The 16,907-nt window shown below is 40.2% G+C and overlaps 1 protein-coding gene across 5 annotated transcripts in view; it reads right to left on the reverse strand.

The window, feature by feature from the left end:
* LOC307017664 (receptor-type tyrosine-protein phosphatase N2-like) overlaps positions 1–16,907 on the reverse strand; it is a 244,955-nt gene that overhangs the window by 179,606 nt on the left and 48,442 nt on the right. For 4 of the 5 annotated variants that reach the window (XM_079647346.1, XM_079647344.1, XM_079647348.1 and 1 more), the window contains 5 exons: positions 16,215–16,420; positions 14,798–14,969; positions 12,634–12,674; positions 11,788–12,155; positions 8,897–8,983 (listed from right to left, as the gene is read on the reverse strand). In XM_079647346.1, coding sequence (XP_079503472.1) covers positions 8,897–8,983; positions 11,788–12,155; positions 12,634–12,674; positions 14,798–14,969; positions 16,215–16,420 — 874 coding nt within the window. The remainder of the gene's footprint in view (positions 1–8,896; positions 8,984–11,787; positions 12,156–12,633; positions 12,675–14,797; positions 14,970–16,214; positions 16,421–16,907) is intronic. The other variant, XM_079647345.1, reaches the window with a different exon arrangement.

Consider the following 16,907-nt stretch of genomic DNA (forward strand, 5'->3'; position numbering starts at 1 on the left):
GGAGTACAAATACTTTTTTACTGTACTTAAGTGCATGTTTCTGGTATCAGTACTTTTCTACACTACTTATTTTTCTGATGACTTTTTACTTTCTACTTCTCACATGTTGAACACAAATACCTGTACTTTCTACTTCTTACATGTTGAACCCAAATACCTGTACTTTCTACTTCTTACATGTTGAACTCAAATACCTGTACTTTCTACTTCTCACATGTTGAACACAAATACCTGTACTTTCTACTTCTTACATGTTGAACACAAATACCTGTACTTTCTACTTCTTACATGTTGAACCCAAATACCTGTACTTTCTACTTCTTACATGTTGAACTCAAATACCTGTACTTTCTACTTCTTACATGTTGAACACAAATACCTGTACTTTCTACTTCTTACATGTTGAACTCAAATACCTGTACTTTCTACTTCTTACATGTTGAACACAAATACCTGTACTTTCTACTTCTCTCATTTTCCAAACAGGCTGGTTCTTTTAGTTTGAATGTGTGTTTGGTGGCGTGATCATTATTATTTAGAGTCATTGCGTGCCTATTGATTTGAACACGATCCGTGTATCCATCATTTCCTGGTCTTCTCTAAAGAAGAGGGACCAATGAAAACGTTGTCATGTTGCCGTTGTTCAGCATGGAAACATTCATTAGCTAACAATGACATTATTGTTCTATTAATATAAAGGGAGGTCAGGTACTCTTTAAAACAGCTGCTTGTTATGGGTACTTTTTACTTAAGTACATTTCAAAGCCTCTTTACTTTGACTTGAGTAAAGAAGTTTAGTCAGTACTTCTACTTTCACCAGAGTATTTTTAAACACGAGTATCTGTACTTCTACTTGAGTAAAAGATGTGTGTACTTTTAGCATCTCTGGGAATAAGCGTGGCGCCGCAGACAAATTGTCCGGGCAGCGCCCCCTGCTGGGCTTTCACTGCCTCGCAACAAAAGAGACCCCTAGCTCTCGCTCTCTTTCTCTTTCTCCATATCTCTGTCTCCCCCTTCTAGCTTTCTCTGCGTCCGATCCATCACCATCCCTCCCTCCCACATCTCCCCCCTCCTAATGTGCAGCTTTATCCTTTCATTCCCCAGAAAAAAGGAGAACAAAGACAAAAGGTGCATTAGAACCGGAGAACAGTACAGGCCACCCAGAGACTCACAACACAGCAAGGAGCAACGGGGCCGGAGAGAGGGAGAGAGTGTGTGTGTGTGTGTGTGTGTGTGTGTGTGTGTGTGTGTGTGTGTGTGTGTGTGTGTGTGTGTGTGTGTGTGTGTGTGTGTGTGTGTGTGTAGGTATGCATGTATGTGTTTTTGTGTGTGTGAGAATCGAACGACCCAAAGCCACCCACCTGTCCACACACACATGAATGTACACCTCAATTATTTCTGTGTTCAATTAACACACACACACACACACACACACACACACACACACACACACACACACACACACACACACACACACACACACACACACACACACACACACACACACACACACACACACACACACACACACACACACACACACACACACACACACACACACACACACACACACACACACACACACACACACACACACACACACAGCGCTGATTATGCAACAGCCCCTCTCCTGTTCCTAAGTGCTGTTGTTGCTCTGCAGGGTCAGGGATGAGTCTTGTTTTAAATGCAAACATCTGACAGAATGTGAAATATGTCGTCCTTTCGGCTGAAGTGCAATCATGTGGGCATCACTAGATAGTGTTTTTCACTCAATTTAACAATCTAAAAAGTTACGAAAAGCCGCTGCAGAACAAAATCACTTTCTTGAGGACAAACAACACAGAGAGGCTGTCATTGTCAAACATCAATACTTCATAATAGCATCTAAACGCGCTGCACCCACAAGATAACAGATAAATAAACCAAAAGTATTCTGCACAGATCGCAGTAATCACAGCCTAATAAATACCACAACATCCACTCTTCCTGAGCCACTGTGTGCTCAGAGTGAGATGCTTTTGAGCTTTTTGCTAAGAATAAAGGGGAATATAACCAACGATTTTCGACGTTTTTTTTATAGATATAATTTGGATAAAACGACAGCCAACGGCCCATCTACACTACAGGCATCAAAAAATCTTGAAGCTGGGCGTGTCTGAAGCTTGGCGATTTTTTGCGAGCAACGCGACCAACAACCAATCACATGAATCTCCCGCCCCCGACATACAAAGCAATAGCAATGTTAAAACGAAGTAAACTGGATATAAACTCTCCAAACAGGCGAAAACTACCAGTTTCACCCACTGTCTCTGCCACCTCCCTCCATGCCTGGTTCCTCCGGTTTGAATCCCGGTAAATAGTTCTGGTCGTAAAGAACCGGGTGATTTGCTACCGTAATATCTCGTTTGGAATATGAGGAAATGAACTGCGGTCTGGCTCTGTCTTGCGCGCGGTTTGATTGGCTAGCGCTTGCACTGGTGGGATTTGCATAAACTGGATTTGATTGGCTGATGCCAAGCATCGAGCCTCAAAAGTTGAACATTGTTCAGCTTTTGATGCCGATAGATGCTCGTGATGCTTGCAAAGCCATGCCATGCTCCCCACAATGCAGTTCGGCGAAGATTAAAAATCTTCTACGTCACCCCATTCAAGTGAATGGGCGAAGCGTTGAAAGCATTTTTCGATGCCTGTAGTGTAGACGGGCCGTTACTGAGTGTTTAGCAAACGTTTTGACTTGAGGTGAGCATTTCTAATGACTGTGTGACCACTCATAAGAGATTATAACGTTAATGAGCCAGATTAAACGGTTCTTATTAACATGTCAGTTTGTTTTGCAGGACTGCAGCTATACTTCATGAAGTTGATGTGTATTCTTACATGAATATTGCAATATTTTTGAAGTAATATAGTTAAACTTTTTTATTTTAATACACTTTGGATAAAATAAAGGAAAAAATAATGTAAAATTATCAAATAGAGTACAAGAAGAACAACAAAGCCTTGATAATCCGCTAAAAATACAGATTTTTCCCTGGAATAATCGACTGAGTTGACCACGAGTTGGGACTATTTAATCAAACTATTTCCAAGGAAGGGTTTTGACTTTGACTTTAACTGTAACTCTTACGCCTAAATACAATTTGTAACTTCTGCTAAATCCCCTTTCTTCTTGAGGTGCAGTTTCATCATAATTGATGGAGGTGAAGGCAAACATTGGAAAAAAGACCGAAGTTGCATTAAAACTAGCAAAACACATTTTGTTTCTGGTAGGTTTTGGCACGGTTGACCCCTAAGCTGCATCAGTTTTTTCTACCTGTGACCATAGAGGCCTGCACACTTAAATGTACACACACTAGGGATGGGTATCGTTAGGATTTTATCGATACCGGTACTGCTTATCGGTATCGGTATTTTTCGATACTCTTATCGATACTTTTCAATAATTTGGTGTTAATAAACCAAAAAAAGACAAGGCGATGTGCCTGCAAGACTGCACTCAGGTAAATAAAACATATTACCTTTGCGCAGCAGCTAACCTGCCTGCGAGCCTTCGCTCAGGTCACATTTACACACGGCGCGGCTGAAGCCCGCTAGCACTATTAGCACTATTAGCACTATTAGCACTAGCAGTATCGCTAGCACCGGTTTAGATTCAATGAGTGTCTCGATTGCAAATGCTTCATTAAGTTGCTTGTGTCACCCCCTTTACAAGCAGCTAATTGAGTACATAGATTGCACCTTGCACTATCGCCACTACATTTTTTTTAAAGTGCACCCAGACCTTGGATCGCTTCGCTCTGTCCGCCATGCCTGCGGGAGTCTCACAACAATAATAAGAGCGCTGTTGAGAGAGATGAGGAGTGGCATTTACAGTGGCCAATCAGAGGGGTCTCAAACCGGATACATCACATGGGATGAGGGTTCCCAACCAACCAGAATGGTTTAAAGTTAAACTAAGGAAGTAGACGTAGCAGATATACCGATAGCAGCACCGTTTGTCCAGCGGCTTAACGGTATACCGATACCGTCCAATCAGGTACCGGTATCGACTTAGTACCGGTTCTCGGTACCCATCCCTATACACTATACACTATATATAACGTCTGTGTACTGACTATTATCCCCTGCAGCAGTTGCAAACTCACCTGTGGGGGAAATATAGCAACAACTCTTCAGAGAGGAGGAGAGAGGTGATGAAATAAATTGAGTGGAAAAGAAGCAGACAGAGAGAAGTGATGGAAAGAGAGGCAGAGTTCAGTCTCATTAATACGTGATTGCAAGACGTCGATAACTCAGAGAAGAAGCCCTCAATGCTCTCTGTCCCCCCCCCCCAGGAGCAAAGAGTATGTTGACAGAATAAGAATAAGGCATCGTCCTTGTGTTTCTACTCTGTGAGGGCAATGTTTTTTTTATATTTTCCTCACTTCGGATTCGAACGCTTTGTGCCATTGGAAAAATCTTTCTGTTTTGATCCCACCTGTTTGCCCTCTCTGATCCTACAAGCTTTGGGGAGGGGGGGGGGGGGGTAAATCATACTCTTCCTCCACGAGGGGATATCTGAAGAGTTTCCTGTACGAGACGCTCGCCCTTTTAGAGAAATGTGCCGCCCACTTGAGCCTGCAGGTGCACTAAGAACGTAAAGCGAACCATAAACAGGATGAGTCATGTTCTGACCTTTGCTCCTGCACTGTTTCAAAGTGATATTGTGATGATTTTAAAGTTTTAGAAGGACATTATCAGCATTACATATGTGTTTATTATGAGCTTCAGGAAGAGCTGGAGTTGTGTGTGTTTACATGATATGCTGGTTTATAGTAGCTTGTGTGGACCCACATCTGGCAGCACACTCGCATTGTGAGGACTCGCTTCCAATGGAGAGCAAAAAAGGTGAAATGCAAAACTTTATCGGTTTATTTTGAGGTTTTTAAAGATAAGATATACGTTATTATGAGGGGCCGTGCAGGCCAAAATTCAAACTCACCTCGCGCACACACTACTGAAAACATCTGGCCTTGCACACACACTACTGAAATACTCTCACATTCACTACTGAATACCTCACACACACACTACTGAAAACATATGGTACATTTTCAGTTGTGTGTGTGTGTGTGTGTGTGTGTGTGTGTGTGTGTGTGTGTGTGTGTGTGTGTGTGTGTGTGTGTGTGTGTGTGTGTGTGTGTGTGTGTGTGTGTGTGTGTGTGTGTGTGTGTGTGTGTGTGTGTGTGTGTGTGTGTGTGTGTGTGTGTGTGTGTGTGTGTGTGTGTGTGTGTGTGCGTGTGTGTGTGTGTGTGTGCGTGTGTGTGTGTGTGTGTGTGTGTGTGTGAGAGGTTGATTTTCAGTAGTATGTGTGTGAGGTTTAATTTTCAGTTGTGTGTGTGTGAGGTGTTCAGTAGTGAATGTGTATGGGCTCAGAACAGTCTCATAATACACACATGCACACAGAAGGATTCACACTTGTATTTCCGGAATCCACACTTGTGTTTTTCAATGCACACACAAATGTGTTCCGTTTCATATACATGAAAAAAGTTTTACATATGTATTTTTGATCCACACATATTTGTTTTCCGTTTAAATCCCCTGAACCTGCAAACACAAACCGCTTTCTGTGCACGGATCGCTGTGCATTCGTGTGTGGGTTTTTTGAGACTCCCCTGACGGTCAGCCGATTCGTACTTGTAATTTTTTCTATCTATAGCCAATCAGATGTCTCCTCCAGTCTAAGCCAATCACATGAGCGCGCCCCCACGAGGGTATGATTTCTTGCGTTCATGACACTTCATATACGCATTTTGCGCAGTCCGGTCAGCTCGCTAAACAGAGGGCGGAGCTTCAGGTGATCATGCAGAGCTGCATGTCTCCGTCAGACTCAGCAGCTGATCTGATCTCTCTCTCGCGTCCGGTTACACTTCACTCGCGTTTATGTCCATATCGATCAGATCCAGCTCTTCTGATCGGCCTTTATAGAGAGCACCGATCAAACTATTAAGAGTGAATATCGGCCGATAATGACCGTCTAGCAATGGCTTCGTAGTGCACTGATCGATTAGGCTAAGCTAACCTGTAGCTGCTACCTCCACACTCACAACAACTTCCTACAGACATACATAAAGCAGCTGTATTCGCCATACAGGAAACACACATTTAAAACGGTTTTGCCTGCCATTTTTGTGTACACACAAGCATTCATCAATGGTTCGGAAAGTGGCGCTGTACCTTAATAATATAAAGGCTTGTATTTGCGTGCATTTCCTGTTCGGAAAGGCAATGTACTGGGAGTGGAGGTGTCCTGAGATTAGCGCCTGCAGGCAGGCTCCATGGACCTGTCAGCTCCGGACTGCGCAAAATGCGTACATGAAGCGCTACGTCATGAACGCAAGAAATCTACCCTCGTGGGGGCGCGCTCATGTGATTGGCTTAGACTGGAGGAGACATCTGATTGGCTATAGTTAGAAAAAATTACAAGTACGAATCGGCTGACCGTCAGGGGAGTCTCAAAAAACCCACACACGAATGCACAGCGATCCGTGCACAGAAAGCGGTTTGTGTTTGCAGGTTCAGGGGATTTAAACGGAAAACAAATATGTGTGGATAAAAAATACACATTTTAAACTTTTTTCTGTATTTGGATTTTATTTACATGTATATGAAACGGAACACATTTGTGTGTGCATTGAAAAACACAAGTGTGAATCCTTCTGTGTGCATGTGTGTATTATGAGACTGTTCTGAGCCCATAAACGTGAGAGTATTTCAGTAGTGTTTGTGCAAGGCCACATGTTTTCAGTAGTGTGTGAGCGAGGTGAGTTTTAATTTTGGCCTACACGGCCCTTCATACGTTATTGATCCCAGCGTGTAAACAAGGCATTGCTCATCTTCCTCAAAGGGATATCTGAAGAGTTTCCTGTACGAGATGCTCGCCCTTTTAGAAAAAATGTACCGCCCACATGAGCTTGAAGGTGCATTTTGTTGATGTCTGGAACGTAAAGCACGCCATAAACAGTATGAGTCATGTACTGACCTTTGCTCCTGCACTGTTTCTAGTCTGAGGATGTGTTTCAAAGTTTTATTGGGATGAATTTAAAGTTTTAGAAGGACGTTATAATGTTTTTCTTAATTGTATTCATCTGTTTGGCCAACTGACAGCTGGCATGTCCTTAAGTTCTTCTCTATTAAAGGGCAAAGAGGGGTTTTATAAGGACATTATAAGCATTTAAAATGGGTTTATTATGAGCTTCAGGAGGAGCTGGAGTTGTGTGTGTACATTAAATTCTGGTTTATAGTAGCTTGTGTGGACCCACAGCTGGAAACACACCCACATTGTGAGGACTTGGCTCAATTGGAAGCCAAAAAGCTGAAATGATAAACTTTTTGGGTTTATTTTGAGGTATGTAAAGATAATATATATGATATTGATCCCAGCATGTAAACAAGGCATTGCTCATCTTCCACGCGGGGATATCTGAAGAGTTTCCAGTACGAGATGCTCGACCTTTTAGAAAAAATGTACCGCCCACATGAGCTTGAAGGTGCATTTGGCTGATGTCTGGAACGTAAAGCACGCCATAAACAGGATGAGTCATGTACAGACCTTTGCTCCTGCACTGTTTTCTAGTCTGAGGATGTGTTTCAAAGTGATATTGTGATGAATTTAAAGTTTTAGAAGGACGTTATAATGTTTTTCTTAATTGTATTCAACTGTTTGGCCATCTGACAGCTGGCATGTCCATAACTGCTACTCTATTAAAGGGCAAAGAGGGTTTTGACAGGACATTATCAGCATGACAAATGGGTTTATTATGAGCTTCAGGAGGAGCTGGAGTTGTGTGTGTGTACAGGATATGCTGGTTTATAGTAGCTTGTGTGGACCCACATCTTGCATTGTGAGGACTCGCCCTCATTGGAGAGCAAAAAGGTGACATGCAACACTTTTCTGTTTATTTTGAGGTTTTTAAAGATAATATATATGTTATTGATCCCAGCATGTAAACAAGGCATTGTTCATCTTCCACGCGGGGATATCTGAAGAGTTTCCTGATCGAGATGCTCGCCCTTTTAGAAGAAATGTGCCGCCCACTTGAGCCTGAAGGTTTGCTAAGAACGTAAAGCGAACCGTAAACAGGAAGGATCATGTACTGACCTTTGCTCCTGCACTGTTTCTAGTCTGAGGATGTGTTTCAAAGTGATATTGCGATGCGTTCAAAGTTTTAGAAGGACATTATAAGCATTACAAATGTGTTTATTATTAGTATCAGGAGGAGCTGGAGTTTTGTGTGTGTACAGAATATGCTGGTTTACAGTAGCTTGTGTGGACCCACATCTCGCGTTGTGAGGACTTTCCTCCATTGGAGAGCGAAAAGATGACATGCAAAAATGTTTTGGTTTATTTTGAGGTTTTTAAAGATAAGATATACTTTATTGATACCAATTTGGATTTGTTTTCCGTCACAGCAGCATGGAAACAAGACATTGCACACTGGAAAAAAAATAGTACGAAATAAACAAATATAAACATAGACACAAAAAAGAAAATTAAACATAACTAAAAAGTTAAATATATGCAGTGACAATGAAATATATATGTGAAGACTATGTGTCAAATATATACTATGAAGGGCCAATTACAGCTAACAACATATAGAAGTAGGATATTATTAACACATTTATTTTATTTGTTTTACTTTGTTTTTTATTATGGTTAGTCATTCTGATTTATAGGCATAGAGTAAGGCTGAAATCTTCCCTAGCAAAAAATACACGTAACTCTTGTGTTAAAACGTGTCGGTGACCATGGGGTTGACGTGCAAATGTCCTCTGACTTGTGTCCTTTTAAGCAGTTGATCAACTCATATCTGCTGAAGTGTGACCAATAAATAAAAACAGAAATACTTACGAGAGCTCGGCGAAGTCGGTCATCTGGATTTTAGCCATGTGAGCCAGGATCTCCATCAGGTGGAGCCCTTCGTCCGTCTGCAGCCCACTGATGAAGAGGAAGAGAAATTAGAAATTAAACAAGACTCACCCCCAAGAGTAACACTGAGCAGAGGACAGATTACATATATTATGTTACTTCAGAAGGTTGTGAGTTCAAATCCCGCCAGGAACACCACCACTAGTGTGCCCTTGAGTAAGGCACTTAACCTTTAGTTACTCCAGGGAGAATGTCCCTGTAATTGTCCCTGGATAAAAGCGTCAGCTAAATGAAAAGTAATGTAATTTGCTTCGTAATATTCGTAGGTCAAAGATATAATGATTATAAAAATAAAATGTTAAAAAAATTAAGATTTAGCATTCAAAAAAAAATGTAAGAGAAGTATTTACACTAAATTTAAATATACAAAAGAGAGAAAAAAAGTGTATTACAATGAATATATGACAACTGACGTGTATTATATTATATTTTAAAGTGGAGATCTGTGCAGAAATGTGCATAATATATGAATTGTGATACTTGCGCATTAGATTAGCTTACTTATCTTAGGTTACACTCTCCTTGTCTAACAGGTAATGACTTGTAAGTGAATACATTTTTAAAGTAACCCTTCCAACCCTTGAACCACTGTTGGTAAAATTAGATTTTCTGCGTATTAGAAGTTACTAACAGCCCGGATTACAGACACAGTGTGAGGCAGTCCTCAAAGCAGCTGCTTCAGATCTGACTCCATGATCTCTGCAGATCCTACAGTATGGAGGGTTCGGATCTTTCTCACATTAAACAGCCTGTAACAGCAGGACAGAGCACAGCTTTGACACAATCTATTCAAAATCTCTGGTGCTCGAATGAGACCTTAACCCGGAAATGAATCAGCATTTCAGCACTGTAGTAGTTATATTAGATGCCTGAAATAAGGTCTGTGGTAAACACAAGCTGAAGACATTGTAACATTTTGTTCTACGACATAAAATATGTCACTAAACACCTCACTGGTGAATGTCAGAAGCTTTTACGCTTCTTAAAAAGGGCGTTTGCTTTCAAGTGGCTAGATTTAGGCGTAGCTTTAGCTGACGTGTGTCTTTAGTGAATAGACTCGCGAATACTGCTTCCTATCACTGAAGCAAAATGACACGTGTATTCAGCAGGAATACATGCCTTTATTGAAAGTACAAATACTACTTCATTGTTGTTCTTACAGGGATATCATAGTCAGGCAAAGAAGAAGGCGAAGAAGTTGTATACACTAGGAAAACTTTGGTAAATACAACAGTATTAACTTGTTAAGCCCCGAGCCTGTTTTCCAGGTCTCAGGCTCGAAAATGACATTCCCAGAACAAATGAACATATCTTCACTTCTAAAAAGGGGTAAATTAATAATCTTTTTTCTCAAAGCAATGCTAAACCTGTGAGTTGGATGTAGAGAAGTCAGAATCGATATAGATGTTTTAATTTAATTTAATTATAGTGTCCGTCCAAAAAGACAACATTACTTACAGTGAAAACCACCCTTGAATGATGGGATAGTAGACTAAAAGCTTTAGGAATCCAAACTATAACATATAATAAGTACCGTGTATCAAGATTGATGCAAAAAGTGACATTTGACCTTTTTAGAGAGATTTAGCAACAAAAGAAACACCTTTGGGGTCATTTGGGTGGATTTGCCGTTTCTCTGGAACCCATTGGTCGATTTTGGTGATTGACACCTCTTTTGAACCGTGAGAGCCAATAGAATCGAAGGAGAAGTTCCACATACACACACACGTCACCATTGAGGGGGGAGTGTGACGTGCAGCAAGTCGAAATCTATGTTATGGTCTGAAAACTGAAACCTAGGCTCAAACTAGTAAATATAAAGATGGATTATCAGAAATCATTTCAAAGTGACACAGACACATTGGATTAACCTTCAGCAGCGATGCCATTGAACTTGCGGGGGCATGGGGGCTTAACAGGTTGAAAAGAAGATGAGGAAGGGAGATCATGAATCTACAAATTAAGTTAGAGTGACAACATTTGCATCATCATTTCAGTCTCTATTAGACAAAACATATCCAAGAAAGTAATACCGACTCATCAGAGTTATATTAAAAATGGCAAGAGGATGGTTTGCAATATCCATAGTTTTCTTTCTCCAAATTGTGCAGCCCTAGTTTCTACCCCAAAATATAAATACTTCTTCCTCTGGTTTTTACCCATAATACCTGTGTGTATGTCAGTTCAATTAGGAGAGACATGATGTATGAAATACATGTTTATTACCGGACGCCTGATATGAGGGAATGGTGACGGATTACTACAAGTGAATGAAATGATGTTTGGCGATAAGGCCCCGGTTTGCAGGATGATCATTCAGGAGGGGAAACCGCTCCGATGAACCCCCCGGGGTCTAGACACTAGTGGTGGTGATAAGTGGTTCGGTCTGGTCTGAAGGGAGAAGTTTTTAGCTTGGCCCTGTATTAGGAGACGGGAGGCGAAGGGGTGGAGGAGGGTTGTGCGTGACGCCTAAAATGACGACTGACGGAGAGGGAAGAGCAGATTTAAAGGGGTAGCGGGTGCGATGATTGGCTAGCTGGGGAGTAACGCCCCCGGTCACTTATTGGGAGGACAGAGTATTGAAATGACGTGTAACACCAGAGGATTGGTCTTCCTCCTTGAAGTTGCGCTAAGCTTCATTAGTTTTATACTCACTCTGTGAAAGTGCATTATTTCAAACATATGCAATGTACAAGAAATGTTCTTATCAAAATTACATGAACTGAAGAGATTGAAGCCATTTGAATGAAGTATTGAGCTAGAAGTCTTTTTTTGGTGCAGACCCTCTTGTATGTCAGTAGTTTTATACTCACTCGGTGTCGGTGATGACGTATCCGAACACGTCCTCGTCGGCCTTCTTCCCGCCTTCTTGCTTGACGTCCAGCTGCAGTTCGGGGACTTGAAGTGTGTTTTTGTGCGGATCGTCGTAAACCAGAGCAGCCGGAGGTGGCGCCACGTCTTTGATCCATCCGTGAACCTCCGACACTTCCTCCAACTGCTGAGCGGCGTCCTTCTTCTGCACCGTCACCCCCGCCTCGCTGGTGCGACTCTGGACGTTTTCCAGCCCCACCTGTCGTCCTCCGGGTGTTTCCATGTTCAAATTGTCCAGATTTCTGGCCGAGGGGGCGGAGCTAAAGGAGGATTTGTCCAGGTAGGCGAGGAGTTTGGTGAAGAGGTCAGGCTGGGGAAGGAGAGAGAGAAAACAAAGAAAGGACATTTGTGATGCAATGCAACATAAATACTGTATAAGACAAAAACAATAAAAATAGAAATAAAATGGTGTGAGTGACCAACGTGCAATTAAATGTGTACGAAGCACTATATACATGTAAAATAGGATAAGATGAGAAGGTTTGTAGGTAACTGGAATTCAAAGTGTTTGTTATATCCAATTGTACGGTATTGTATGCTTCAGTTGAATACTGGATTCTGATTGGTCAATTTGGTCATTTCAGAGGTTGTTCATTTTCGTTAATTGCTAAGGAGGACAGCATTTTTACAAAAGTTTTATAAACACTCTCACAAGAACATTGAGTTCCTGCCAAATTCTCAGGACAGTTTATTCACATTTTGTTCAGAAGCTGAATTTATTTTGAGAACTGGAGGATAATTTCCTGCAATAATGATCAGCCTTGTCTCTAAAACTAAATGAAACCTACCTTTTCCTCCATGTTCTGCTCCTCAGTATCTGTGTGGCGCTCTGTTAGGGGAAAGAGAGTCAACGTTTTAAGACATTTTAATAGTAATTAACTGATATTATGAAAAATGTGATCAAAGAGCCAAAAGCCAGCTTTCCGTATTTCAAGGACTTTCTCCATTTTAATATTTGAATGATATGAATTTGCTCTTGTGGTTATTCAACCTGCTAAGCCCTGAGCCTGCTTTTCAGGCCTCAGGCTCGAAAAAAAATGTCTCAAAGTAATGATAAACCCGTGAGTTGGATGTAGAAAAGTCAGAATCAATATAGATGTTTTAATTTTAAAGTAAATCCAGATTGAACATAGTAAAAAAAAAATGTAATTATAGTTTCCGTCCAAATAAATCCCATTACTTATAGTGAAAACCACCCTTGAAGGATGGGATAGTAGACTAAAAGCTTTAGGAATCCAAACTATAACATATAATAAGTACCCTGTATCAAGATTTATGCAAAACAAGTGACATTTGACCTTTTTAGAGAGATTTAGCAACAAAAAAACACCTCTGGGGTCATTTGGGTGTATTTGCCGAATCTCTGGAACCCATTGGTCGATTTTAGTGATTGACACCTCTTTTGAGCTGTTAGAGCCAATGGAATCGAGCGGAAGTTCCTAAATCCACCTACATGTTACCATTGAGGATTGAGAGTGATGCACACGCAGTTTGCCTAAAACCGGAAGCTCCGTTTATTGACATAAATGTTATGATGGATTATCAGTAATCATTTCAAAGTGACACAGAGACATTGGATTAACCTTCAGCAGCGTTTATATGCGTGTTAATGCCATTGAACACAACTTTTGATCAGAACACAGCAAAGGTAAGAAGTTTTTGCCGTCTTGGCCCCATTAAGTGAAGTTGTGTGTTGTCTTTCCTGGCTTTCGCTGCCGTGAGTTTTGGACACACAGTGATGATACTCATACCATTGGAATCTGTGGAATCTCAGCTTTCATATGATATCTAGTGCAGATAGCATGAAGTATAACATATTGCTAACGTGAGTTATGTGCTAAGTGCGTTAGCACTCTTTCGCTTAGTGCTAATTCAGACGCTCGGTGTTAGACTTGTGTTTTGTTTCGGTAAAAATGGTTCATATTGTCTGATAGCTGAGTTTACTCCCGTTAAGTGGGTATGACACATTCATAGTTTGTTAAATGTTAAGAAGCCCTGAGACACAGTTTTGTGAATATTGTTGTGTTTGCCCCCGCCGGCAGGGGCAATCGGGCTTAACAGGTTGATTTGGCACGTGTGTTTTATTTCATGAAATACTCTGCATAAATAATAAGATAATAACAATAAGAGAAGATATACTTTGTTCATCCCAAATTGGGACACATTTTCATTGCAACAGTATGTAAAACAAAGTATTGCACATAATTAGAAATACAAATGTTTTAGAAAAAAAACAATTATACAATATAATATCTCAAAGTAGAAGATAAAACAGAATGTAAAGAGTGTAAATATTAAGATGGTTGCTGGTTTTAAATGAACCGTGCTACATTCTTGTCAAATTGTTGCATTTTTGACTAATTTTAAAGCTATGTGTTTAAGTAAAAAAGCTTGAAATCATTCAGGATATAATAACCTGAAAGTGCTTCTGGAAGTGTAAGAATGCTCTCCGGGGATTTAGTTTTTGATTATATTTGATATTCAAGATTTAAATCTGGGTTAAATTGGAATGATATATACAATTATTTGAATTATTTATAATTTCTTTTACTTTAATTTAGATATTGTGGCAAGCGGTTTAATTGCTCTCCTGTGATATCTAGTTTTGCACATTGTATTTCTTTACTTAGCTTTGCAGAATGCTACAAGGTTATATATATATTTTTAGCCTTTTTAAAGCTTTTTGATGGGAATTTAATTAATTATAACACTTGGATATAAAAAGCGCATTTCAAGAAACTCAAGGACGCTTCATTTTAAACTTGTTGTGCAAGCATTAAAACTAGCTGTGTCTAAACAGGATGCTTTTTTATTTTTCATGTTTGTTTTTAAAGTGTTGTGGCAAGCTGCTTTAGAGCTCTTTTGTTTCTTTAATCCTTTCTAAACAATAATGCAGGAACTAAAGAGCTGCTTTTACTGCATAAAAACTCAAAATGAATTGGGATAAATCACCTTGCAGTTGAGCTGGCGCTGTGGGAAAGCTCTCCTGTTGTTTTACTGTCGGAACGTTCTCCAGCAGCTTCTCCTCTTCCTCCTCTTCCTCATCCCTGCCAGGCTCTTCTTCCTCCTCTCCCTCCAGGTCTCTGGGTCCAGGTCTGACCCGAGTCCCGCCCCGGTTTGGAGCCTGGAGTACAAATACTTTGTTACTGTACTGAAATACATGTTTCTGGTATCAGTACTTTACTCCACTAATTATTTTTCTGAAGACTTTTTATTTTTACTTCTTACATTTTGAACAAAAATACCTGTACTTTCTACTTCTTACATGTTGAACTCAAATACCTGTACTTTCTACTTCTCACATGTTGAACACAAATACCTGTACTTTCTACTTCTTACATGTTGAACACAAATACCTGTACTTTCTACTTCTTACATGTTGAACACAAATACCTGTACTTTTTACTTCTTACATGTTGAACACAAATACCTGTACTTTCTACTTCTTACATGTTGAACACAAATACCTGTACTTTTTACTTCTTACATGTTGAACTCAAATACCTGTACTTTCTACTTCTTACATGTTGAACACAAATACCTGTACTTTCTACTTCTTACATGTTGAACACAAATACCTGTACTTTCTACTTCTTACATTTTGAACACAAATACCTGTACTTTCTACTTCTTACATGTTGAAAACAAATACCTGTACTTTCTACTTCTTACATATTGAACTCAAATACCTGTACTTTCTACTTCTTACATGTTGAACACAAATACCTGTACTTTCTACTTCTTACATGTTGAACTCAAATACCTGTACTTTCTACTTCTCACATGTTGAACACAAATACCTGTACTTTCTACTTCTTACATGTTGAACCCAAATACCTGTACTTTCTACTTCTCACATGTTGAACTCAAATACCTGTACTTTCTACTTCTTACATGTTGAACTCAAATACCTGTACTTTCTACTTCTTACATGTTGAACACAAATACCTGAACTTTCTACTTCTCTCATTTTCCAAACAGGCTGGTTCCTTTAGTCTGAATGTGTGTTTGGTGGCGTGATCATTATTATTTAGAGTCATTGCGTGCCTATTGATTTGAACACGATCCGTGTATCCATCATTTCCTGGTCTTCTCTAAAGAAGAGGAACCAATGAAAACGTTGTCATGTTGCCATTGTTCAGCATGGAAACATTCATTAGCTAACAATGACATTATTGTTCTATTAATATAAAGGGAGGTCAGGTACTCTTTAAAACAGCTGCTAGTTATGGGTACTTTTTACTGAAGTACATTTCAAAGCCTCTTTACTTTGACTTGAGTAAAGAAGTTTAGTCAGTACTTCTACTTCCACCAGAGTATGTTTAAACACGAGTATCTGTACTTCCACTTGAGTAAAGGAAGTGTGTACGTTTGCCATCTCTGCCTGGTCCTGGTCCTGGTTCTGGTTCTGGTTCTGATCCTGGTCCTGGTTCTGGTTCTGGTTCTGATCTTTGTCCACCACCTGCAGAGCCTCAGTGATCAGGCGGGACAGCTGGCTCAGGTCCTGCTGCGTCAGGCCTTCCACGTCCACATGGTGCCGGCCCACGCTCTGCAGAACCTTCTGGATGAACTTCTCTGCAGGAAACATGGAGAAGAGAGAACAGACCCTTAGACACAATCCTTACCAAAATGCACACGAAATACAATAAATTAGAATGAAATCATGTGCTCTCAGACGTATTATGAAGTTATTACCCTATCCGTTAATAATCCAATGCAGAGGCAATAATGTAATATAATACATTATTTTATATATATTATATATGTATATTTATATAGTCTTAAAGTTACAACCGGCCCTTTGAGTGCAACCATAATGCTGATGTGGGCCGCGATGAAATTGAGTTTGACACCCCTGCTTTAAACCATAAAGGAACTCAAAAGGATTCATTTATGTGAAAAAAAAATGTAATGAATTGGAAAAATAAATAGCTAACTTCTCCCTCACGTACCATCCACAGGCGTCAGAGGCTCTTTGACTGAAGCCCCCTGAGTTTTCCCAGAGCAATATAATGTGTCAACTAATCAAATACAGGCAAGCCGAGAATGCATATCTGGTAGA

The sequence above is a fragment of the Notothenia rossii genome, assembly GCF_949606895.1.
Source record: "Notothenia rossii genome assembly, chromosome: 9".
In the NCBI taxonomy this organism is placed as follows: Eukaryota; Metazoa; Chordata; class Actinopteri; order Perciformes; family Nototheniidae; genus Notothenia; species Notothenia rossii.